The sequence below is a fragment of the Podarcis muralis genome, chromosome 8 (genome assembly GCF_964188315.1).
Source record: "Podarcis muralis chromosome 8, rPodMur119.hap1.1, whole genome shotgun sequence".
Lineage (NCBI taxonomy): Eukaryota > Metazoa > Chordata > Lepidosauria > Squamata > Lacertidae > Podarcis > Podarcis muralis.
Genome location: NC_135662.1, coordinates 1,204,620 through 1,229,244, shown reverse-complemented (window position 1 = coordinate 1,229,244; position 24,625 = coordinate 1,204,620). Strand labels below are relative to the sequence as shown.

The window sequence follows — 24,625 nt, the reverse complement described above, 5'->3', positions numbered from 1 at the left end:
ACTCCATGGACAAAGAGGAGAAGGGGACGACAGAGGACAAGATGGTTGGACAGTGTTCTCGAAGCTACCAGCATGAGTTTGACCGAACTGTGGGAGGCAGTGGAAGACAGGAGTGCCTGGCATGCTCTGGTCCATGGGGTCACGAAGAATCGGACACGACTAATCGACTCAACAGCAACTTGCCTTTCCCTGTCTTCTTGCATTAAAACATGATTTCGATGCACATACACAAGGTAGCGATAACCAGGATTATTTGAGGGTCACATAATAGCCAGTGTGGTGTAGTGGTTAAGAGCGGTGGACTCGTAATCTGGGGAACCGGGTTCGCATCTCCGCTCCTCCACATGCAGCTGCTGGGTGACCTTGGGCCACTCACACTTCTTTGAAGTCTCTCAGCCCCACTCACCTTGTGGGAGAGGAAGGGAAAGGAGATTGTGAGCCGCTTTGAGACTCCTTCAGGTAGCGATAAAGCGGGATATCAAATCCAAACTCTTCTTCTTCCAGAGAAGGCTGACTGTGCGCATGTTTACTCAGAAATACATCACTGAGTATGTTAGTTCTGGTATTCACAAGTGTAGGAGAGGCCTGCAAGTGCCTCTTCCATCCTGCGGTTGCCTGGAACTGGTAGTGGCAACCTGGACCAGCTGTGATGGTTTAGGGTGGATGACTGGTCACTGCCTGGCTTGATGCAACATACCCTCCAACATTTCTCTGATGAAAATAGAGACGCACTAAATAAAACAAGAAGAAGGAGGAGGAGGAGGAGGAAAGGCCATATCTCTGTTGTTGTTGTTGTTGTTGTTGTTGTTGTTGTTGTTATATCCTGCCCATCTGGCTGGTTTGCAACTGCCCCTACAACCCTGGCATCATCTAGGTTAAGGTTACCAGACATCCCCGTTTCCCGGGGACAGTCCCCAGATTTACAAAGTTCCCATACAAAATCCATTGAAGTTGAAAAGTGTCCCCGGATTCATTGAAAAAAATCTGGTAACCTTAGTCTAGGTGCTATTCCCTCAACGGGATGATATTAGTATTATTAATATTATTACCATCTTCCTATTTATACCCCGAGTATCTGATTGGGTTTCCCCAGCCAGTCTGGGCTGCTTCCAACATATCTAAAAACATCATTTCACAAACCCTCCCTCTGCAGGGCTGCCTTTGGAGGGCTTGGGGGTCGGATGACTCCATCCCCTCCAACATTCCTCCGGTGCAAACAGGGACGACCGAAGGAAAAGCGGGACATTATTATTATTATTATTATTATTATTATTATTATTATTATTATTCCGGGATGCAATCAGAAACCGGGACTGTCCCTGGCCAAGAGGGGCCCTTGGAGGCTCCGCTGCTGCAATGGCCCCAGATCCATCCCGGGGACCCCCGCCCGGCCGCCTTCTCCCTCCCCAGGGGGCGCCCGGGCACCTTGCCCGCAAAGAACTACCAGTCCCGAGAGGCTTTGCGCGGCGAAGCGCCTCTCCCCGCCCCCCTGGGAGATGGACGGGGCGGGCGTCCAATGGGGCCTCCGAGCGCCGGCCGTGGCGCCAATGGGAGCGGCGGGAGGCGGGGATTCCTGCTGCCAGCTGGGCACCGGGCTGCGGGCAAGCGGGCGGACGGGGCGATGAGCGGGCGGCGGCGGCGGCGGAGCCCCGGGAGCGAAGGAGGAGGAGGAGCCCCGGCAGGAGGAGGTGAGAGGGGGGCCCGGTGAGCCGCTGCAGCCCGGGCACAGCTGGGGAGCCGCTGCCACCCCCGGAGCTGCCCGGGATGGGCTGCCGGGCACGGAGGAAGGAGCTCGGCTTCCGCCTCCAGCCCCGACGGCTGCAAGGAGGGAGCCCGGGGGAGGCTCTAGGGCAGAAACAAGCTCTAGCTTAGGGCTCTTGGCGGCCCCCAAAAATTAAAAGGGGGGGACCCTGGATGTACCTTCCCAAAATATCAGATTAAAAAAAACCAAATAAAACAAAACATACATACAGTAACAGTGGCAAATGGCTTTGGATTAGGTCCATCAGTTACCATATACAGTGGTATCTCGGGTTACAGACGCTTCAGGTTACAGACTCTGCTAACCCAGAAATAGTGCCTCAGGTTAAGAACTTCAGAAATAGTACCTCAGGTTAAGAAATCATGCTCCGGCGGCACGGCGGCAGCGGGAGGCCCCATTAGCTAAAGTGGTGCTTCAGGTTAAGAACAGTTTCAGGTTAAGAACAGACCTCTGGAACGAATTAAGTTCTTAACCCGAGGTACCACTGTAGTATATAAAAGGTAAAGGGACCCCTGACCATTAGGTCCAGTCGTGGCCGACTCTGGGGTTGCAGCACTCATCTCACTTTACTGGCCAAGGGAGCCGGCGTACAGCTTCCGGGTCATGTGGCCAGCATGACTGAGCTGCTTCTGGCGAACCAGAGCAGCGCACGGAAACGCTGTTTACCTTCCTGCTGGAGTGGTACCTATTTATCTACTTGCACTTTGACGTGCTTTTGAACTGCTAGGTTGGCAGGAGCAGGGACTGAGCAACGGGAGCTCACCCCGTCGGGGGGATTCAAACCGCAGACCCTCTGATCGGCAAGTCCTAGGCTCTGTGGTTTAACCCACAGTGCCACCCGCGTCCCTATCATATAGCATATATTCAACACAAAAAACAGTGCTGACAAAGGACAGCTGGACCTATAAAGGGCCCCGTTACCTCCAGTAGCTTAGGGCCTCATCAAACCCAAATCCGGACCTGAAGGGACCCCCAAGGGTCATCCAGTCCAGCCCGCTGCAATGTAGGAAGCTGTCTTCTGCTGAGCGCCGGGCCCTCGGCTTCCATCTAGGCCACCTTGGGCAGCAGAGTCTTCCCCAGCCCTCCCTGGAGAGAGGTGCCTTGGGAGCAGGGGGCCTTTTGCATGCGGAGCAGGTGTTCTGCCTGACCCCTCTAACCCCCCCCCCCTCCACGCGACAGCAGGCTTGGAGCTCCATCTTGCCCGGTTGTTCCCTGTTGTGCCCAGCAGAGGGATGCAGGCGGTGGATGCAGCCCTGCAGTGCACCGTCAGCACTCGTGGGTGCTTCTGCTGCTGCAACCGCTGGATCCTTTGGCCCAGATAACTCCAGGAAGGAGGCTTAGAGTTATGCAATAAGCAGAATGACAAGTGGCTAGTCCTCAGCCGAGGGAGGCTAGTCACTCCCACAGGGGCCTTTATTTGGGAAATCTATTGGGATTTAAGTGGCCATTAGCAAATATTCAGAAGCACAGAATCCTGCATGCTCAGTAGGCAGAGCTTGATTGGTGGGCTCTGGGCTGTTATGCTTGCTCCAGAAGGCAAGATCTTTGCTGATCCCATTATTTTGTCATCTCACCCTTCCTCCTAGGAGGTCAGGGCACAATGTTCCTTCTTCCCCAGCCGCAAATCTTCACAACAACTCTCTGAGGGAGGCTAGGGACCACCACAGGCTGAGGGTCTCCTAGTCAGCATCCTAATTAAGTAAGGATAAGAAAGTAAGAGGGATGCGAGAGGCGCTGTGCATTAAACCACAGAGCCTAGGACTTGCCGATCAGAAGGTCGGCGGTTCGAATTCCCGCGATACAGTGAGCTCCCGTTGCTCGGTCCCTGCTCCTGCCAACCTAGCAGTTCAAAAGCACGTCAGAGTGCAAGTAGATAAATAGGTACCACTCCGGCGGGAAGGTAAACGGTGTTTCCGTGCGCTGCTCTGGTTCGCCAGAAGCGACTTAGTCATGCTGGCCACATGACCCAGAAAAACTGTCTGCGGACAAACGCTGGCTCCCTCAGCCAGTAAAGCGAGATGAGCGCCGCAACCCCAGAGTCAGTCACGACTGGACCTAATGGTCCCTTTACCTTTTTTAAGAAAGTAAGATGAGTCTTATTTAAGAAAAGAAAGATGAGGGTGTCCACTAGGTCCAGCATCCTGTCCTCACAGTGACCTGTGGGAAACCTGTGAGCAGAATTTGAGCACAAGAGCTCTCTTGCCTCCTGTGGTTTCCAGCAACTATGATTCATGGCTGCCTCCAACTGTAGAGGCCGAGTGTGGCCATCCTGGCTAGGAGCCACCAATCGCCCTCTGTTCCCTCATGAATGTGTCCAACGCCCTTTTAAAGCCATCTAGGCTGGTGGCATCACTGCCTCCGGTGGGAGTGAGTTCCACAGTTTAACTCTGCTCTGCCATGCCTGGAAGATTGCCTAGGATTCGAAGCTTTGAACTGGGCAGGAATTTCTCTCCTTCCTCACTCGCTCCTGTGGGAGGGAGTTCCACCGTCTATCGGCTGTGTGAAGCGGTTTCTTTTATCCTTCTCCCAGCTTCTTTGAATGTCCACAACTTCCTGCCTGCGATTCCCAGCAGGTTTTCAGAGGTGCGCAGGATTTGAACCTGGCTCTCCCCACTTCTGGTCCTGCACTCTGGCTATAGCCCCCGCTCGACACTGGCTCTTTCGCTTGGCTGCTGCTCACTCCCTGATTCATTCCAGATTTGGACTTCTGTGCAGAAGGTGCCAGAGCTGACAGAAGCAGCAGCAGCCAGGACTTTCTGTGGCCACCCAAGGCCCCTGAGGCCTCTTCCCCTTGATGCAGTTGAGGGGGTGTCCCTTGGCACCCATAACACATGGGGGGGTCATGGTCTTGACATTCAGGCCTCGGAGCTCGTGCTAGCAGGCAGAGATGGATGGGGCAGGCTCTGCTGTGCAGAAAACAGGAGATTTAGCGGTTCATCTGGGCTCCCACTTGAATCTGACACCAAATAATCCATTCTACCTGAATTAAATTGGGCATATTTGAAAGCATTCCTGCAGCTGCCAAAGTAGGTTTTCATGGTTCCCAGCTTGCGTTTCTTTTTTTCAAAGCGTTACTTCTATTTTTAAGAAGTGTTGCGCGCATTTACCGTTGAGATTCATCTGTATTTTATTCTGTGAACCACCCTGAGATCTCACGATGAAGGGCGGCATATAAATCTAATAAATCTAATAAAGAAATGTAGTTTTTGGCCTGAAAAAGGAACAGCTTGCAAACATCTGTAATGAGACAGTGCCGGCTGAAGACACGACACAAATGGAAAAGGCGTTGGTAGGGAGGAGGAAAAAAAGCAGCCCCATGAATTAGTTCTTAGTTGCAGAGTTCTTGTAAAGACGAGCTGGAATGGAAACGGTTCAAGGAGGGGAGGAGCCAAAAGTTTCAGGTCTCTCAGCTGAGCCCAGGGAGAGACCCTGGCATCTCATCTCAGCCTAGTTCTGCAGCAACAATAGCTTAGGCCTCCCCTGGCTCTCTGGGGCTGCTCTTCCCAAGCATCTCCTAGCAACTGCTGAGTCAACCCAGATAAAAATATTCACCCAATCGTCCCACATTCTAGGGTTCAAACAGGTTCCTGGGACCAGAGGCGTTTCAAGGGCTTCTTTTTGGCCTTGGAAAATCCCTGCGGACAGGGGCTTTCTCCTTGGCATATACCAGGTGGCATGTGGGTTTTTTAACAATTAAGCAACGCTGCATAACATCAAGTAGCAGCAATCCAAGCTGCTTCTGCCCCTGTTTCCTTGAAGGGCCTGTAATAGTAATAGTAATAATAATAATAATGTTGGTTAGTGGTGTCGACTCTTCGTAACCCCCTGGACCAGAGCATGCCAGGCCCTCCTGTCTTCCACTGCCTCCCTCATGCTGGTAGCTTCGAGAACACCGTCCCACCATCTCGTCCTCTGTTGTCCCCTTCTCCTTGTGCCCTCCATCTTTCCCAACGTCAGGGTCTTTTCCAGGGAGTCTTCTCTTCTCTTATTATTACAATAACAATAATTTTTTATTTATACCCCGCCCATCTGGCTGAGTTTCCCCAGGCACTCTGGGCGGCTCCCAATCGAGTGTTAAAAACAATACAGCATTAAATATTAAAAACCTCCCTAAACAGGGCTGCCTTCAGGTGTCTTTTAAAGATAAGATAGCTGCTTATTTCCTTCACATCTGAAGGGAGGGCGTTCCACAGGGCAGGCGCCACCACCGAGAAGGCCCTCTGCCTGGTTCCCTGTAGCTTGGCTTCTCGCAGTGAGGGAACCGCCAGAAGGCCCTCGGAGCTGGACCTCAGTGTCTGGCAGAATGATGGGGGTGGAGATGCTCCCTTGGGTATACTGGACCGAGGCCGTTTAGGGCTTTCAAGGTCAGCACCAACACCTGTGCCAAGAGGAGGAGGCTGGGCTGCCGTGTCCTTAGAGGGCATTGCTCTGCCCGATGGTCCTTGGCACAGGCTGCTCCTCCCTGGCGTTTGCCTTGGACAGCGCCAGTCCACCCTCCAAAGAGGATCCATCCAGCCTGGGCAGGGTGCGGGCGCAGAGGCCCTTGCCGCAGCCTTTGGCACCGACCCCTGTCATTCTCCCCCTCCTTTCCGCAGAGCCGCCTGGGTTGCAGAAGAAGCAGAAACGACTGCTGATCCACCAGGCCCTGACCAGAGACCCCGTCGATGTCAAGAGCCTCCGGGCGGCGGCGCTGAGCCAGGGCGGGCTCCTCACGGATGAGATCCGCCGGAAGGTGTGGCCCAAACTGCTGGGCGTGAACGTGTATAGCCTGCCGCCCAAGCCAGGTATGGCATCCAGGACAGGAGAGGAGGAAGAGTTCTTGAAAAGGCTGGCGCGAGGTGTGTCTCGTTGGACTGGGTGCAGCTCCCCAGCAGTGCCTGGGTGCCCGTCAAGGCCTTGAGAAACTTCCCGGCTTTTTTCTGGAATGCCCAAGGCTGTGAAATCCCAGTGGGCTGCATTTGCCTATGTAGGCCAGCATGTTCCAGTTTCTACGATGCCATTTCACAGCAATCCCAGCGTGGAAATGTTGTGGGTAGTAGGAGAGGACATATTGAATAAATATTATCCTCCCTCCCTCACGCTAGTGAGTCAATAGCAGAGTACATTCCATAGTATATTGAAATACTTTATTGTCACTTGTATAACTTGTATACAGTGAGATTAGACAAGCACCACCCCCTCAGCTCTCTGTCTTAATTCCCTTTGTTTACTGACGCACGCACACCAAACCTGAAAGTTAGTCGCCCTGTTGTTATCTTTTCATTCAGCAGCCTAACAGCCCCCAGATCAGTGGCGTAGCGTGGGGGGTGCAGGGGGGGCCGGCCGCACCGGGTGCAACATCTTGGGGGGGGGGTGCGCTCGCACTACTGGAAGAGACTCGAGTGCTAAAATCCATGGGTTAGGGGGCGCAAATTACTTGCCTTGCCCCGGGTGCTGACAACCCACGCTAGGCCACTGCCCCAGATAGAAGCTGTTCTTTACCCTGTTGGTGCCACGCATCATGCTTCTATAGCTTCTGCCCGAGGGCAGGAGCTCCAGAAAGTGCTGGCCAGGGTGTGTTGGTAGATTTGTTTGAATCTCTTCACTTAAACAATCCAATCTCGCCTGTCCAGGTTGGGTTTGTTCCTGGTACATCTCCTTTGTTTCCTCTTAAAAAGAATAAAGACACAGCAGTCTTCTCTTTGAAATAATGATAAGAAGTTTACTTCCATTCCGTTCACAGTAGGTTCCCTGAAGGCAAGCTTTTAGCTTGTAGTTACAGAAATGAGAGTGGGTTCATATGAGCCCATGTGCTGCTGGCTGAGAACCAGCAGACAGCAAAAGACATCAAGAGATCATGGCATCAAAGAGGGAGATGGCTGCGTGACTGGCCCTTTTATGGGGTCTCCCGGGGTCACGCCAATCTACCTGGTCACACGCAGGGGAAGGATGCTCCAGACCAGCTGTGACAGGAAGTCCTCCTGGCTGGAGTATCATCCCCCCTGTGTGTCCACTCTGGGCAAACAGGAAGTGTTGAACTTGACTGCTTGTGTTACATCCCGCACCCAGGCAGTATGGATGATGGGAGTTGTCCATAACACCTGGAAGGCACGAGGTGGGCAGAGTCTGAGTCAAGGCACGTTGCTGTGGCAGATGCTAAGGACACAACAGGCTGTTTTCAGAAGCAGTCAATTAGGGCATAATGTCCTGTTCCCAAACAGTGTTATCAGAGGTGCTGAAGATCTTGTCATTCAGTGTTCTGACTGTCAGGATCTCCGCTTGGCCAAGCTGATAAAGCACATTTTCTTCCCCCGAGTCCTTCGGAATCGCCTCCCGACGTGTTTAATGACCTGAGCCTTTCATAAGGCTCCAAGGCACGTTTCATTCAGCAGAGTTTCCAGCACAGGAAAGAGACGAGAGGTTTGGGCTACATTGCAAAGAGTTTTATTATCCTAACTACGCAGACAAAAAACACATCCTCTCTCTGTGAAAGCAGAGAGCAACTTAGCAAAGGAACAAAGGAAACAGGAAACCCACTAACGTCACATCCCTTCTCCCGTGAGACTTCCAATAGCCTGGAATCCCTGGAATGTAAACAGAGTCCCGTGACTCCAAAAACAGCTGCTCAGTGGCAAACAGAAACTAACACTGACATGCCCTGGATTGGATGAAGGAAAAGCCCTGTTCACACAATCCATACCTTGGCTTTCTTTTTTTTTTTTTTCTAGACCCAGCATGGCTTGGTTTGCAGGCACAGTTGAAGTTATGTGAACGTCCACTGTGGAACTCCTTGCACGGTTCTTTTTGGATGTGCCATCCAAACCTGGTCTCCTCTTGGTAGCTGTTAGGGACTGGCTGGATGACCAGGAGTGGTAGGAGGCACCAGCCGGGGGACCCCCAAGGGAAACCTCAGAGGAGGAAGGCTCAGAGCCCAGGGATTGGTGGTGGGAGACCAAGGAGAGATCGGAGGGAGGAGTGGGGAGAGGAATGGTTGGATGTTGAAGGAGCAACAGGCTTTTGTGAGGCAGGAGAGCCGGCTGCAGAGAGCAGTTCAGACTCAGAAACTGAGGCAGAGGAGGGAGGGAGGGGGCTGCAGAAGAATGGAGGGAGCCTGCCTTTCCTACTGTAGAAAGGCTAAGGAGATGGAGATGGAGAGCGGGTAGAAGACCTCCAGGCTTGGCAACTGCTCCATAGGGGCAGATCCTGTCAGGAAAGGCTGCCAAATTGTATGCCGTTTTATTGAAGAAAGACTTTGCTTCTCTGCCTGACTCTGCTTATTATTTATTGTTGTTGTTTGTTGTTGTTGTTTTATTACTTATACTGCAGCCCTGGCAGTAGCTGAGGTAGGAAGAGGATTCATGGTCCCCGTGGCCACTCTCAGGGGCCCTTACCAGTGTGCCCACTGCCATCATGGGGTGGAGTCTTTGAGAATCTCCGGGCACCTGTGTTAAGGACATCTTGGTGCAGGGCATGCTGGGATGTTGTGCATGTGTGTGCATGTGTGGGTTGTTGGCTTTTTTGTTTTGTTTTTTTGCCAGCCCTTTTGTGGCAAACCAAGGCGCTTCTTCATCTGGCGCAGCTGAAAACAGGGGCAGGGGATGAAAGTTGGCGCGACGCGCCAAGAGGTCTTGTAGAGCATGCTGCCTCCTGCCTGGCAGTGGTCGCCCATTGCTGAGCCACCCCACCCACAGCCCATTTCCTTGCTTCTCCCCCAGGTCGGGAAGTGCGCCAGAACCACAAAGATTGCCACCAGGTCCTCCTGGATGTGCGCCGTTCCGTTCGCCGCTTTCCTCCAGGTGAGACGGGTCTCTTGCAGGGGAGGGAGGGGAGGGATGAAGGGGTGCAGCCGTGGAGGAGATGCCCGTGGCAACAAGGAGGGGGATGGGCTGTGTTTGCCACCTGCCACCCACCCCTGATCCCTGCGCAGGCATGCAGGAGGAGCAGCGTCAGGCCCTCCAGGAGCAGTTGACCGATATCATCCTGCACGTGCTGAAGACCCACCCTGACTTGCACTACTACCAGGGCTACCACGACATTGCTGTGACCTTGCTGCTGGTCTCAGGCGAGCGCATGGCCGTTGCTCTGCTGGAGAGGCTCTCGACGCTTCATCTCAGGTACTGCGCTGGTCCCGGGGGGGGGGGGGTTACCATGCGGTGTGGTCTGAGTCCGGTCCTAGGTCGAGGGTCTGGAGGCTGTCTGTCAAGGGTGAAGTGGGGTCCAAGGCAAGGTGCCGGGCGTGGTCAGGAACTTCAGAAGAGCAGGTCAGGGTGCTGGCAGGAACAGGTTTCCAGCAATGTTGCTCCCGCAACCTGGGACTGGGCTGACTGGCCTTTATCTCCTCTGAGGCCTAGGGCAGTCCCGGCCCACAGGTGACTCGCCCCTCCTGGCCTGGAGGTGAGCACTCCTCCTGAGAGAACTTAGTTCCCTCTGCCTCTCTGCCCTGAGCCTCTGCAGCTCAGGAGAGGCTGGAGGGTTACTGGACCCAGAGGCAACCTCACCTTCCCCTGACAGGGCTGGGAGAGGAGCACCTGCAGGCAATGGGTCCTCCATCACCTCCGGAGCCAGAGTGGATACATCTGGTGTCTGCTCCTGAGGATCCAGCACAGGTGAGGACCCTTCAGGCTCAAGCCCCAGCCCCGGCTCAGCAGGTTCTGGAGGCGGGGACTCCTGTGCAGGCTGGGATTCCTCAGGTTCAGCCTCTGAATCAGATTCCCAGGCCATCACAGGTATGTCACCTGGACTGGGCACAGGGAAGAAGTGGTGGTGATGGTAGAGGAGGAGGAGGAAAACGCACCTTTTGTCGAAAGTGGCAGCATTGAACATGGCCCTCCCCAGCTTCCATGTTCTTTCTAGGGACTTTATGTTGTTGTTTTTAAAAGTTATTTTTATTAACAATTTTCACATAACAAATTATTCAAACAAATCATCTTCATTATTCCCCCCCCCCATTTTTCCCCTCCTACCTCCCCAACAGACCCTCCCTCCCTCCCCCCTAAGACTTCCCTCAGCTCCTCTCTCTGATTTCTCAACCAATTTTAACTTATTATAAAATTGTATGCATCCTTATATTATCTGTCTGCTATATTAAGCCTCAATAAATTTGTGTATGTTCATTCAAAACCTGCCAAGGAGTCCAATTCATTTTGTTGTCTTTTAAAATAATTTATAAAAGGTTCCCATTCTTCTTTAAAGTCACACTTGTCCTTGTCTCGTAGTTTGCATGTCACTTTCGCCAGTTCTGCATAGTTCATTAATTTCTCTTGCTGCTGTTCTTTAGTCGGGGTTTCCTCATTCTTCCATCCTTGTGCAATCAAGACTTTTGCCGCTGTTGTTGAATACATAAATAGATTCTTTATTTTCCTTGGCAGGTCTTGTCCTACAATCCTTAGCAGAAAAGCCTCCACTTTTTAAATAAATGTTATTTTGAACATCTTCTTCAGCTCATTATATATCATTTCCCAGAATTTTAAAATTTCTCTGCATTCCCACCACATATGATAAAAAGTCCCTTCCTTTTCTTTACAACATGTGTTTGACCCAGTTTTATACATTTTTGCAATCTGTGCTGGTGTTATATACCATCTATACATCATTTTCATGTAATTTTCTTTCAGAAGAGAGCAATCTGTGAATTTTAAATCTGGTTTCCACAGTTTTTCCCAATTGTATATTATGACCTATATCTTGTGCCCATTTGATCACGACCGATTTCACCTCCTCATCTTTTGCTTTCTAGGGACTTTATGGACCCCACTATGGACAGCACCAAGCACATCCTCAATTACCTCATGCCTATTCTGCAGCAGGAGAGCCCTCGACTCCATGACTTCATGCAAAGGTACCTTCTCCCCAGAGCTTTGCCCCAGGGTGGGTGGGCGTTTGTGCAATCAGATATAAGCAGGGAAGGCTGAAAGGTAAAAAAAACACGGGGGCATTTGCAAAGCTGTAGGTGGGCTTGGGTGTGAGGGCAGGTTCCAAAACGATGGAGACCAAGGGCGGCTTCTTCTCTTTTTTTTTAAATAATACTTTATTTAGAATTCAACAATGACAAATGGAAGAAAACCACAGTAGTTGCTCCACCAATTCATTACAGTTAACCAATTTTAACAATATATAAATAGTCATGGAAAAATTACACAACATCACTTTTAACTTATTGAAGTTTTCATATTACACTTTTATCTCTTTAACTCATTCTTAACATATGGAAAAGAGAAAGACCAAGAAAGGAGACACACAAAAAAGAAAAAGGAAAAAGAAGGGGGGGTGAGGGGAAGGGGGGAGGGGAGAAGGAAAAGGAAAAAGAAGACAAACCAAACCAAACACATTTGCTTCTGATTAGACTCATTGCATTATTATTTCTACAAGTTTTCCACACACAGTTCCAAGTTATTGTATTTCTTTCTTTGTTTGCGTCAGATATCAAAAAACATTATATTTGGAGACCAAGGGCTTCTTAGTGGTGACTCCTTCTCTTTGCTTCCGCTTGCAGAGCTGAGGTGGGGACCATCTTCGCCCTGAGCTGGCTGATCACCTGGTACGGCCACGTCCTCGCCAACTTCCAGCACATCCTTCGCCTCTATGATTTCTTCCTGGCCTCCCACCCTCTCATGGCAGTTTACTTTGCCGCTGCAGTAAGTCAGGCTGGAGGCACAATGGGCAGGGGGTGCTATGCCGCAGCAGAGGGAGGTTTCCTCTTTGGGGGGGGGGGCTTCTCTTTGGTGCCCCCACCCGCTTTCAGTGCTTTCTTATGCCTATTGAGTGTGGGTGTGTCTTCATGGCTGTGGTCAGTAGTGGGGTTTAGCACTCCAATTTAGCATCCCGAGAGTTTGTTGTTGTTGTTGTTTAGTCGTTTAGTTGTGTCCGACTCTTCGTGACCCCCTGGACCAGAGCACGCCTGGCACTCCTGTCTTCCACTGCCTCCCACAGTTTGGTCAAGCTCATGCTGGTAGCTTCAAGAACACTGTCCCACCATCTCGTCCTCTGTCGCCCCCTTCTCCTTGTGCCCTCCATCTTTCCCAGCATCAGGGTCTTTTCCAGGGAGTCTTCTCTTCTCATGAGGTGGCCAAAGTCTTGGAGCCTCAGCTTCACGATCTGTCCTTCCAGTGAGCACTCAGGGCTGAGTTCCTTAAGAATGGAGAGGCTGGATCTTCTTGCAGTCCATTGCGAGAAGTGAGGTTACAGGGAACCGGGCAGAGGGCCTTCTCGGTAGTGGCGCCCGCCCTCCCATCAGATGTCAAGGAAATAAGCAGCTATCTTATCTTTAAAAGACATCTGAAGGCAGCCCTGTTTAGGGAAGTTTTTAATATTTAATGCTGTACAGTGGTACCTCAGGTTAAGTCCTGCTGCGCCTCTAGAGTACAATTTCTGTTCTCATCCTGAAGCAAAGTTCTTAACCCGAAGCACTATTTCTGGGCTAGCGGAGTCTGTAACCTGAAGTGTATGTAACCTGAAGCGTATGTAACCCGAGGTACCATTGTATTGTTTTTAACATTCGAGTTGAAGCCGCCCAGAGTGGCTGGGGAAACTCAGCCAGATGGGCGGGGTATAAATAATAAATTATTATTATTATATTATTACTCAGCAGAGTACAGTGGTGCCCCGCAAGACGAATGCCTCGCAAGATGAAAAACTCGCTAGACGAAAGGGTTTTCCGTTTTTTGAGTCGTTCCGCAAGACGAATTTCCCTATGGGCTTGCTTCGCAAGACGAAACATCTTGCGAGTTCTTGCGAGTTTGTTTCCTTTTTCTTAAAGCTGCTAAGCCATTAATAGCTGCTAAGCTGCTAAGCTGTTAATAGCCGCTAAGCCGCTAATAGCCGCTAAGCCGCTAATAGCCGTGCTTCGCAAGACGAAAAAACCGCAAGACGAAGAGACTCGCAGAACAGATTAATTTCGTCTTGCGAGGCACCACTGTAAACGCTTCGCAACAGAAGTGACAGGAGAGGCTGTGTAAGCCTATTTACAAGCAATTTATTCAGCATACATCAGGACAAAAGGAAACATGTCTGATCCCCTTCGTATCCAAAGCAAGACAGCAAAAGCAAAAGGGAAGTTCCCAGCAAGCTGTGCTGGAGTGTAAACAGACATGTGACATGCAACACTTCCACACGTCTGTTCTTAAGGCAGAATGGAATATCCTAACACTTCCTAGGCTCACCAGCCCCTTTTTCTCCCTTCCCTTCTCTCCCACCCATCTAGATTGTCCTCTTCCGCGAAGAGGAGGTGCTGGCCTGCGACTGCGACATGCCCAGCATCCACCAGCTCCTGTCCCAGATCCCTCAGGACCTGCCTTATGAGACCCTCATCGCCCGTGCCCACCAGCTCTTCCAGCGTCTCCCCCACGCCCAGCTGGCCAAACAAGCAGCGCTTCAGCTCCAGAAGAGGTGAGAGGGGCCAGGACTTCGGGAGGAGGGGCAGTGGGATCCTGGGTTCCTTCCCCAGGAGGTGTGTGCATGCATGGGGTGAGGTAGGGCTCTGTTCTGCTTGTCTTTGCAGCGTCCATCCTCCCCTCCTTCTCCACACAGCCACGAAGGCAGAGAACAGACAGCTGGTCTTCTCCAAAGCTTCCTAAGTTTTTTTTAATGCACAGAGAATCCCATGGAAGTCAGAGGTGAAAAGTTAGAGAGTGCGCCCTGCCAGTGTGGGAATGTTGAGGCAGGCAGAAGAGGATACGTTGGTTATTAATATCCTTCCTAACTTGTGCTAGCAAGTTCCTTTACTTAGCAGTTTCATCCCGCTTTTCACACAGCAGAAAACTGGCTGCAAACTTGTGTGAGTTTCTTAAGACAATAAGCAATTCAATCTGGCTTGTCCAGATTGAAATGTGTCCTAACATGTTCCTGGTAAGACCCCCTTTTAATCCCTCTTAAAAGAATAAAGACACCACAGTCTTATTCATAAGTAACAAAAAGCAATTTTACTCACAATCAGGCAGAGCACAGTGTGATCAGGGATGCCTTGGGCTTAAAGTTACAAACATAGACAAACAGGTTTGCCCCATATGGGAGATAACCTGGGGGACTGCTTGGCTGGCAGCCAGCAGTTCAGTCCAGGAAGTTCACAGGATGAAATGGAAGATGGAAGAAAAAGAGGTGGCAGTGTGACTGAACCTTTTGTCAGGTCAGGTAAGGTCACGCCCACCCACTAGTCCCATGCAAAGAAGGATGCTCCAGGCCAGGAGGAACAGGAAGTTTTGACTGGCTGGACCAAACATTCCCTTACAATGTCTCCACTCGCAAAACAAGAATTGTTGTACTTGTCTGCTCCCAGTAATAATAATAATAGTAATAATTTATTATTTATACCCTGCCCATCTGGCTGGGTCTCCCCAGCCACCCTGGACGGCTTCCAACAAAGTGTTAAAATACAGTGGTCTGTTAAACATTAAAAGCTTCCCTAAACAGGGCTGCCTTCAGATGTCTTCTAAAAGTCTGGTAGTTGTTGTTCCCTTTGACATCTGGTGGGAGGGCGTTCCAAGGGTGGGTGCCACCATCGAGAAGGCCCTCTGCCTGGTTCCCTGTAGCTTTGCTTCTCGCAGCGAGGGAACCACCAGAAGGCCCTCGGTGCTGGACCCCCATGTCCGGGCAGAACGATGGGGGTGGAGATGCTCCTTCAGGTCTACTGGACCGAGGCCGCTTAGGGCTTTCAAGGTCACCACCAACACTTTGAATTGTGCTCGGAAACGTACTGAGAGCCAATGTAGGTCTTTCTAGACTGGTGTTATGTGGTCTCGGCGGCCGCTCCCAGTCACCAGTCTAGCTACCGCATTCTGGATTAGTTGTAGTTTCCGGGTCACCTTTAAAGGTAGCCCCATGTAGAGCGCATGGCAGTAGTCCAAGCGGGAGATAACTAGAGCATGTACTACTCTGGCCAGGCAGTGGATTACATCCCGGAGCCAGGAGATTTGTCTGTTTCCCCAACTGACCCATTTTCTGCCCCTCTCTTTTCCACCCCTCCCAGCATCAGCATTGGCACTTTCTCAGCCTTCCAGCAGGCTGCTTCATGCCAGCGCCCAGACGCCATCCTGCGCCAGCAGCAGCAGCAGCAGCAGAGACACTTAACCACCAGCAAGGCAGAGGAAGCGGGTGAACTCCTCCCTGCAGCCGAGCACAGCCCTTTGGTGAAGGCCGCGGTCTGGGGCATCTCAGCCACGCTGGGGGCCGCGGCCCTGGCCGTCACGCAGACCGCCCTGGAGTGGGCTCCCGAGTTCCTCCTGCAGCTCTTCTGACCTGGAGCAGAAGACATCGTGCCCAGTGGACCTGGAGGACTGCCTCTTGGGGGCGCCCTAGCTCTGGGTTCCCTGCCCTGAGCAAAGGGATCAACTCAAAGGCCACCCAACTCTATGATTCTCATCCAAAGACTCCTGGCTGCCTGGAATGCTCTGCAGGGCAAGGGGCGGCCAAAACGCCAGCCAGGGGCGAGTGGAAAGCGCTGGCCAGCTTGCATGCACTTGCTAACAGCTCCGAGTCCCTGCAGAGATGCCGTGAGTGTTGCAGCACCTGGGGAGGCTGCCAAGGGGCTGCCGGGTGCTCGACCCCTCGGCTCACCACTGCCGTTCCCCTTCCCTGCATGAGGGCTGGGGTCTCCACCTTCGCCAATAACGGCTTCTCTTTGAACAGTGACAGGGAGGCCCCGGGCTTCCTTGCCCAAAAGCTGCATTGCCACGGGCAACACATTCAGGGATGGGCGTCTTGAGTTGGCATAGCAGATGACCCAGGGCGGAGAAGCATGGCTGAGGATTAGAGTGTCCGCCTTGTATGCAGATTGGTTTCAGTCCCTGCCGTTCTCCAGGAAGGGTGGGGTTCCTGGGAAAAATCCCCTGTTTGAAACTCCAGAGATCCGCTGTCAGCCCACTGAGCTATAGATGGACCTGCGTCTAACGTGGAACGAGGCAGCCTCCTATTCATATCTGAATTGCATGGAAGCAATAGTTGCCTCTGCTTTGGGGTTTGGTGCCTGCTAAGTCTGCAAAGCCCTGCTGTCACCTCGGCATTTCTGGGGTCCCCTCTCTCCTCAGATGGAGAAAAGCGTGAGAGCATTGAGGCGAGGATTCCTCAAACCTTGGATGCTGCCACCAACCTTCTGATCCTATATGTATACACGCTCAAGGCAAAAATCCCAAACCTAAAGGGATATTTACTCTGACCAACACAGAGCCCAATGGCAATTTTAAGCAGTGAGACTATCAATGTTTTCAGCCGACCCAACACAGGGTGGAACTGGATGGGCTCACACAGGAGGTGTCACTAGGAGAGAGTTTGCAGAGCCTCTGAACAACCAGGCAAAGCCAAGAGTCCCCTTATAAATGGTTTATTTACTAGGGAGTGGAGGGACACAGGCACACAGCCGTTTAACCAAAATGAACCGGAGGGAGAGATCCGCTGCCAAACTGCCTGGAATATGCTTTGAATTCTTGCTTGCCTTCGGAGGTGGAGTTCTCTGTGGGCACATTCGTTCCGTGCCTGGATTTCAAGAGAGTCCAATGGGGGCTCCTGTGAACTCTGCATGGGCTCTCATTTTCCGCCTTGGGCTCCCGGCCGCCTGCCTTGACTTTCACGCACAAGAAATCTGGCCGCACCTCTTTGCATACAGGGCCGGCTGTTCCATGAGGCACAGTGAGGCAGCTGCCTCTGGCGGCAGATTCTGAGGGGTGGAAAGAAGCTAGAGCTGTGTGCTGTCTGCCCTAAGCTAGCCTGCTGCCCTGGGTGCAGAGGAGGGCTCTGTTCTGGCACCAGCGCTGAAGCAGAGTCAGATTTTGTGCACAGTATAGGGATTGCATTGTCTTGCCCTATGCCTTTTCGTCGTCTGGGGGGCGGCAGCAGGCACAGCAGCCCCCCCCCCTTTGCCAAATGAACCAGACAATGTGAGTCAAAACCGAGTGTGTGCATTTATTTATTTTATATTTGTATCCTGCCTTTCTCTGCCAGCAGACCCCAGATGGGACTGCTTCCCCGCTGCCAAAGTGCTGGTCTGATCGCTCCTGTCCCCCTTGAATGTCCAGTTTCTCCCTTTACAGTTCTGGACTAGAAAGGCGCACATTAAGTGGGGGTCCCGGTCCCCCCGCTAACCCCCCTGCTCAGCCACACGACTTGCCTTGAAGGGGAGAACAAGGAAACCCAGACTATGTTGGGTTCGATGAGACTTTGCTGAAAGCAAAGGAAAGCTTTATAAAATAAATACTTTTGACTTTTTGGTTGGCCTGTGTTTCTGATGAGCAATCCCTGTGCCCCTCTCTTCCTTGGAACATAAAAGCATAAGAGTGCCCAGTTTTCTCAGTCGCCTGTGGGAAGCCTGCAAGCCCCTCCTGTAGTTTCTGGCATCTGGGATCTGGAAGCATTTCTGCCTCTGACCATAGAGGAAGAGCGTAGCCATGGGGGCTCACGGCCACCACTTGCCCTCTCCTCTCTGAATTTGCCCGCGTGCAGAGAGGGCTTCCGTTGCACTCAGCTCCCTCTTCTGTGGTCTTCTCAGAAGAGACAACTTGCTGGCCACTGTGAGGACAGGATCCAGCTAGGTCAGGGCTCCCCAAACTTGGGTCTTCAGCTGTTTTATGGACTACAACCCCCATCATCCTCGACGGCTGGTCCTGCTAGCTAGGGACGATGGGAGTTGTAGTTCAACAACACCTGGAAACCCAAGTTTGGGAAACACAGAGCTTTTCTTGCATTCCTACCCAAGCTGCTTTGGAATGTGTAAGAGCACCACATCCCAATGGTTCTAGTTACAGGTAGGTAGCCGTGTTGGTCTGCCATAGTCAAAATAAATAAAATAAAATAAAATTCCTTCCAGTAGCAGCTTAGAGACTAACTAAGTTAGTTATTGGTATGAGCTTTCGTGTGTATCTGAAGAAGTGTGCATGCACACAAAAGCTCATACCAATAACTAACTTAGTTGGTCAATTTGATTTGAATTAATTTTATAATGAAATGATTTTAGAATGTTGTATTATTTTATTGTTGTTAGCTGCCCTGAGCCCGGCTTCGGCTGGGGAGGGCGGGATATAAATAAAAAAATTTATTTATTATTATTTATTATTGGTCTCCAAGGTGCTACTGGAATGGTTTATTTTATTTTATTATTTTGTTTTGTTTCAACATCCCAATGGGTTGAGCCATTGCAGTCATACCTCGGGTTACAGATGCTTCAGGTTGCGTTTTTTCAGGTTACGGACCTGCCGAAACTCAGAAGTACCGGAACGGGTTACTTCTGGGTTTCAGCAGTCGTGCATGCGCAGAAGCGCCAAATCGCAACCCGCGCGTGCGCAGACACGGTGCTGCGGGTTGCGAACGTGCCTCCCGCATGGATCACATTCGCAACCTGAGCATCCACTGTATTTTGCTATTACAAGAACAGAACCTCTCCCAAGGCTTGGCCTGGGCTAGTGGTCACCCCTTATTGGCTTCTTCCTCCAGCTTCCCGAGTTTCAATGCAGCCTGCAATTTTCTACCAGCCTTGGGGTACGGTTGGGATGAAATCATATGGGGGGTGCCAGAAAGAATGTCTTTTGGAGCCCGAAGGGGAGGGAAGGAAGGCAGCAAGATGGCCAGAGAGAAAGGAAGGGGTGTCAGGATGTCTGCGCCCCCAAGTGACGGGCCCCTTCCATGGTCCAGAGGGGGAGAAAGGGGCTGAGGGGGCTGGTGCCCTAGTCGATGGGCCGGAAGGTGAGCAGAGGGGGCTTCTCTGGCATGAGGATGAAGCCATAGACGGTCTTGAGGTCTGCCTTGGAGACGGTGTCGATCTTGAAGTTGCGCAAAATCTGAAACAAGAAGCACAACACATGTGAGGCTGCAGGTATGCTGGGGTGAGTGTTCCTTGAGTCGGTGGCAAGGGACCCCCTTCCTCTCCTCACCATTGCCTGAAAACAGGGACCACCAACCTTTCTTATTTTTATTAAAGATTTCCTTGATTTACAAAAGTGTTTGCAATGTCTCTCTCTCGTATTTTTTTCCCATGTAACATTTTTACACATCAGTTTCATTTGTTGAGAAATTAGGAAGAAAAGGGGGAAAGAGGTGGGGGGGAGAGAGATGGGGGGTCGGGTGGCGATGTTTCTATTTTACTTAATATATGTAGGGTTTGGTGTCAGCGTTGCTTGTGCAGGTTCTTTGCTGTTCGCTTGTCTTCCTTTGGTGGTGAGAGAGGTTGGGGTTGGCCATGGGTGTGGTTGTTCATTTGTGGTTGGCTGTGGTGGTCTTTGTTTTCGTGTGTGAGTGAGGTGGGTGGGTGTTTTGGATCAGGTTAGCCATATTGATTTGTATGCTGTTGGTGGATTCTTGTCATTGTCTTGTAGGGCTGTGTGTGTGATAAAGGGGAGCCATACGGGGGTGAAGGCGTCTTCTTCCATTTCTCCCTGTGTCAGTTATTAGTTTTTCTAATAAGGCTGTTTCCCATACTATTTGGTACCACTGATCCAGGCTTACTCCTGACAGGGGACACAGAAAGGGCTGAACTCCTCAATGCCTTCTTTGCCTCAGTCTTCTCCGATAAAGAAAACAATGCCTGACCTGAAGAATTTGGAGCAAATGATTCAGCAGAGGAAACACAGCCCAGAATAACTAAGGAGATAGTACAAGAATACTTGGCTAGTCTAGATGTATTCAAGTCTCCAGGGCCAGATGAACTGCATCCAAGAGTATTAAAAGAACTGGCAGATGTGATTTCAGAACCACTGGCAGTCATCTTTGAGAATTCCTGGAGAACAGGCGAAGTCCCGGCAGACTGGAGGAGGGCAAATGTTGTCCCTATTTTCACAAAGGGGAAAAGAGAGGACCCAAATAATTACCGCCCAGTCAGTCTGACATCAATACCAGGGAAGATTCTGGAGCAGATCATTAAGCAAACAGTCTGTGAGCACCTAGAAAGGAATGCTGTGATCACCAATAGTCAGCATGGATTTCTGAAAAATAAGTCATGTCAGACTAACCTGATCTCGTTTTTTGACAGAATTACAAGCCTGGTAGATGAAGGGAACGCAGTGGATGTAGTCTACCTTGATTTCAGCAAGGCATTTGACAAGGTGCCCCATGATATTCTTGTAAAGAAGCTGGTAAAATGCGGTCTTGACTATGCTACCACTCAGTGGATTTGTAACTGGCTGGCTGACCGAACCCAAAGGGTGCTCATCAATGGTTCCTCTTCATCCTGGAGAAGAGTGACTAGTGGGGTGCCACAGGGTTCTGTCTTGGGCCCGGTCTTATTCAACATCTTTATCAACGACTTGGATGATGGACTCAAGGGCATCCTGATCAAATTTGCAGATGACACCAAACTGGGAGGGGTGGCTAACACCCCAGAGGACAGGATCACACTTCAAAACGACCTTGACAGATTAGAGAACTGGGCCAAAACAAACAAGATGAATTTTAACAGGGAGAAATGTAAAGTATTGCACTTGGGCAAAAAAAATGAGAGGCACAAATACAAGATGGGGGACACCTGGCTTGAGAGCAGTACATGTGAAAAGGATCTAGGAGTCTTGGTTGACCACAAACTTGACATGAGCCAACAGTGTGACGCGGCAGCTAAAAAAGCCAATGCAATTCTGGGCCTCATCAATAGGAGTATAGCATCTAGATCAAGGGAAGTAATAGTGCCACTGTATTCTGCTCTGGTCAGACCTCACCTGGAGTACTGTGTCCAGTTCTGGGCACCACAGTTCAAGAAGGACACTGACAAACTGGAACGTGTCCAGAGGAGGGCAACCAAAATGGTCAAAGGCCTGGAAATGATGCCTTATGAGGAACGGCTAAGGGAGCTGGGCATGTTTAGCCTGGAGAAGAGGAGGTTAAGGGGTGATATGATAGCCATGTTCAAATATATAAAAGGATGTCACATAGAGGAGGGAGAAAGGTTGTTTTCTGCTGCTCCAGAGAAGCGAACACGGAGCAATGGATCCAAACTACAAGAAAGAAGATTCCACCTAAACATTAGGAAGAACTTCCTGACAGTAAGAGCTGTTTGACAGTGGAATTTGCTGCCAAGGAGTGTGGTGGAGTCTCCTTCTTTGGAGGTCTTTAAGCAGAGGCTTGACAACCATATGTCAGGAGTGCTCTGATGGGGTTTCCTGCTTGGCAGGGGGTTGGACTCGATGGCCCTTGTGGTCTCTTCCAACTCTATGATTCTATGATTCTATGATTCTATGATTCTAGGTCTCTCCAGTGTCTGGTTATGGTGTTTCTGGCTGCTGAGAGCAGGTGGGTTATGAGCTCTTTGTGGTGTAAGTGGGCATTATTGTCTTGGAAGATGCTTAGTAAGGTCAATTCTGGGGTGATTTCTAATACTTGCTTGGTTATTTTACTTATTTCTTGTATGGTTGTTGACCACCAACCTTTCTGAGCCCGTGGGTGCATTTTGAACAAGCGCAGTGGGCGCCAGTCACAAAACAGCTGGGTCCGTGCCAAGGAGTAAGCCCCAGTGAATCTAGTGGGGATTACTTCTGTGTAGCCATAGATACGGTTGCAGTGGGTGGGTGGGAAGTGGGATGCTCCTCCAAGATGCCCACCTACCCACCCCCAATGTCAGGCATGGGGTGCCACCCCCAGGAAACCATTCCACCGTGGGCACCGGGGATTTGCCACGCAACAGTTTTGAAGTCAGAGTGAAATCGGCTTTGGGGAAGCCACCCCAAAACACAATATTTCAGACGGGGTCAGTGGCCTGTGGGTAACTGTGGGCGACACCCATGTACACAGACTCCACAAGAGGGGTACAAAGGCATTGAGCAAAGGGTCATTTGCGCATCCCCACATTGTGGTGCCTCCCAAGACACCGGGTAGAGAATTGCTCCCACCTCCTGGCCCTGCAACCCCGCAACTCACATGCATGAGGAAGAGGGTCATTTCTGCCTCGGCCAAGCGCCGCCCGATGCACTGCCGTGACCCGAAGCCAAAGGCCAGCGCCTTGAAGCTGTTGTCCTCTTTGCCAGTCCAGCGGCTGGGGTCGTAGCGCTCCGGGTCCCTGAAGACCTCCGGGCTCCGGCCCATGGCATAGAGCCCCACCTGGCACAAGGTCTGCAAGGGAAGGAGCACAGTCTTGAGCGGAGGCTCCGGGGCAACGTCCTTGGCAGCTGAAATCAAGCTCTGGAGCTTCCAAAGGTGGTGGCTCACTTGTACGTTCACCAGGGACATTCAGTCCCTCCAACAATAGTTGCTCCAGGCTGATAGGTGGTCACTTCACCCAGCCCATCATTGATCAAAACTCCACACAGATCTGGTAAAGGGACCCCTGACCATTAGGTCCAGTCGTGACTGGCTCTGGGGTTGCGGCGCTCATCTCACTTTATTGGCCAAAGGAGCCAGTGTACAGCTTCCGGGTCATGTGGCCAGCATGACTAAGCCGCTTCTGGCGAACCAGAGCAGCGCACGGAAACACCGTTTACCTTCCTGCCGGAGTGGTACCTATTTATCTACTTGCACTTCGTGCTTTCAAACTGCTAGGTTGGCAGGAGCAGGGACCGAGCAACGGGAGCTCACCCCACTGTGGGGATTCGAACCGCCAACCTTCTGATCGGCAAGCCCTAGGTTCTGTGGTTTAACCCACAGCACCACCTGCATCCCTTTTATATATATAAATTTTTTTTGCCCTAATTCTTCACCCAGTTGCCAGGACTAAGAACGTGAAGCTTCATCTTGGGGAGATGATCACCCTTCCCACCACCAACAGCTAGGTCCAGGTTTGGGAGAGTAGACAGGTAGCTCAGAGAAGGAGGATCTCTGAAGGAGGCTGGTTCGCCTCATCCCCTTTTGGAGCATCCTTTGGAGCCCTGCTGCCCTGTGCATTCTCAGGGACATCCAGATTGCCTGTCTGGGTGTATCAAAAGGACTTCTTCTCACCCAATCCACCAGGCAGACATAAGGCTGAAAGATCCCATTGTGAAGCCAAGAAGGCAAGGACGCACCAGGCATTAAGAACGTAAGAGCCTGCAGGATCAGGCCAATGGCCCGTTGAGCCCAGCATCCTGTTCTCATAGCAGCCAGCCAGATGCCCCAATGGGAAGCCCACACGCAGGATCTGAGCAGAAGAGCAGCCCTCTCCCTTCCTGCGGTCTCCATCAGCTGCAATTCAGAAGCATGGCTGCCTCTGACTGTGGGAGCAGAACACAGCCATCAGGGCCAGTGGCCATCAATATGTGGGATGTGAAACACAAGAGCAGCCAGGTACAGCATTCCTAGAGTGAACATGTTTACACATGGGGAGGAATGTTTGTCCAGCCAGCAGGTCAACTTCCTGTTTCCTTCTGGGCTGGGACAGACTTCCTCTGCATGTGACTAGAGGTGGGCGTGGCCTCACCTGTGCAGGTAACAACAAAAGCACAGGGCAGGGCATCCATCTCTCTCTCTTTTGACTACATGCATCGAAGAAGCAACATCTGCTTAGCCAAAGATGCTCTCTTGGCCTCCAGCCAAGAGAGGACAGAGGGACTGTCTTACTTTTCTAAGCTAAGGCTGCCTTCTGGGATCCAATTGTGAACAGAATGATGTGTTGAGTAAACCTTTTTATACTTTTATAGAAGACTGTGCTGTGTCTTATCTTTTATGAGGGAATAAGGGGGAAATACCAGAACCGTTATTATTGAGGCTTTAGTGAGCCTGAGCTAACGCATCCACTGCGAGTTTAAAAGGGGGAATGTTACTCTGCTAAATTGTGAACTTGTTAACACAAGTTGGAAAGGCTATAATCAAACAATATATCCTCTCCTGCATCCCTGAACATTCCCACACAATAGCCCTCTTCTCCTCCATGAATTTGCCTAATCCTCTTTTAAAGCCACCCAGGACGGGGGCCACTCCCGCCTCCTGTGGAAGGAAGTGCCATAAGGATAACTATGCACTGTCAGAAGGACTTTCGTTTGTCCGTCCTGAATCTCCCAGCATTCAGCTCCAGGG

The 24,625-nt window shown here is 51.2% G+C and overlaps 2 protein-coding genes across 2 annotated transcripts in view; one reads left to right on the top strand and one right to left on the bottom strand.

Moving 5' to 3' along the window:
* The first annotated feature begins 1,571 nt into the window (after window positions 1-1,571).
* LOC114600141 (TBC1 domain family member 20-like) lies at window positions 1,572-17,932 on the top strand. The gene is made up of 8 exons (XM_077932660.1): window positions 1,572-1,688; window positions 6,358-6,546; window positions 9,457-9,537; window positions 9,669-9,855; window positions 11,478-11,579; window positions 12,234-12,375; window positions 13,941-14,125; window positions 15,702-17,932. Exons 1-8 carry the CDS (start codon window positions 1,622-1,624, stop codon window positions 15,967-15,969), a joined length of 1,221 nt encoding a protein of 406 aa, XP_077788786.1. The 5' UTR covers window positions 1,572-1,621; the 3' UTR covers window positions 15,970-17,932.
* Window positions 17,616-24,625, bottom strand: part of LOC114600140 (cytochrome P450 11B, mitochondrial-like) — a 20,045-nt gene continuing 13,035 nt past the window's right edge. Inside the window, exons 8-9 of the mRNA XM_028735960.2 lie at window positions 22,559-22,750; window positions 17,616-19,497 (exon numbers count right to left, since the gene is read on the bottom strand). Of these exons, the coding sequence (XP_028591793.1) occupies window positions 19,384-19,497; window positions 22,559-22,750 (306 nt within the window). The 3' untranslated portion in view covers window positions 17,616-19,383. The remainder of the gene's footprint in view (window positions 19,498-22,558; window positions 22,751-24,625) is intronic.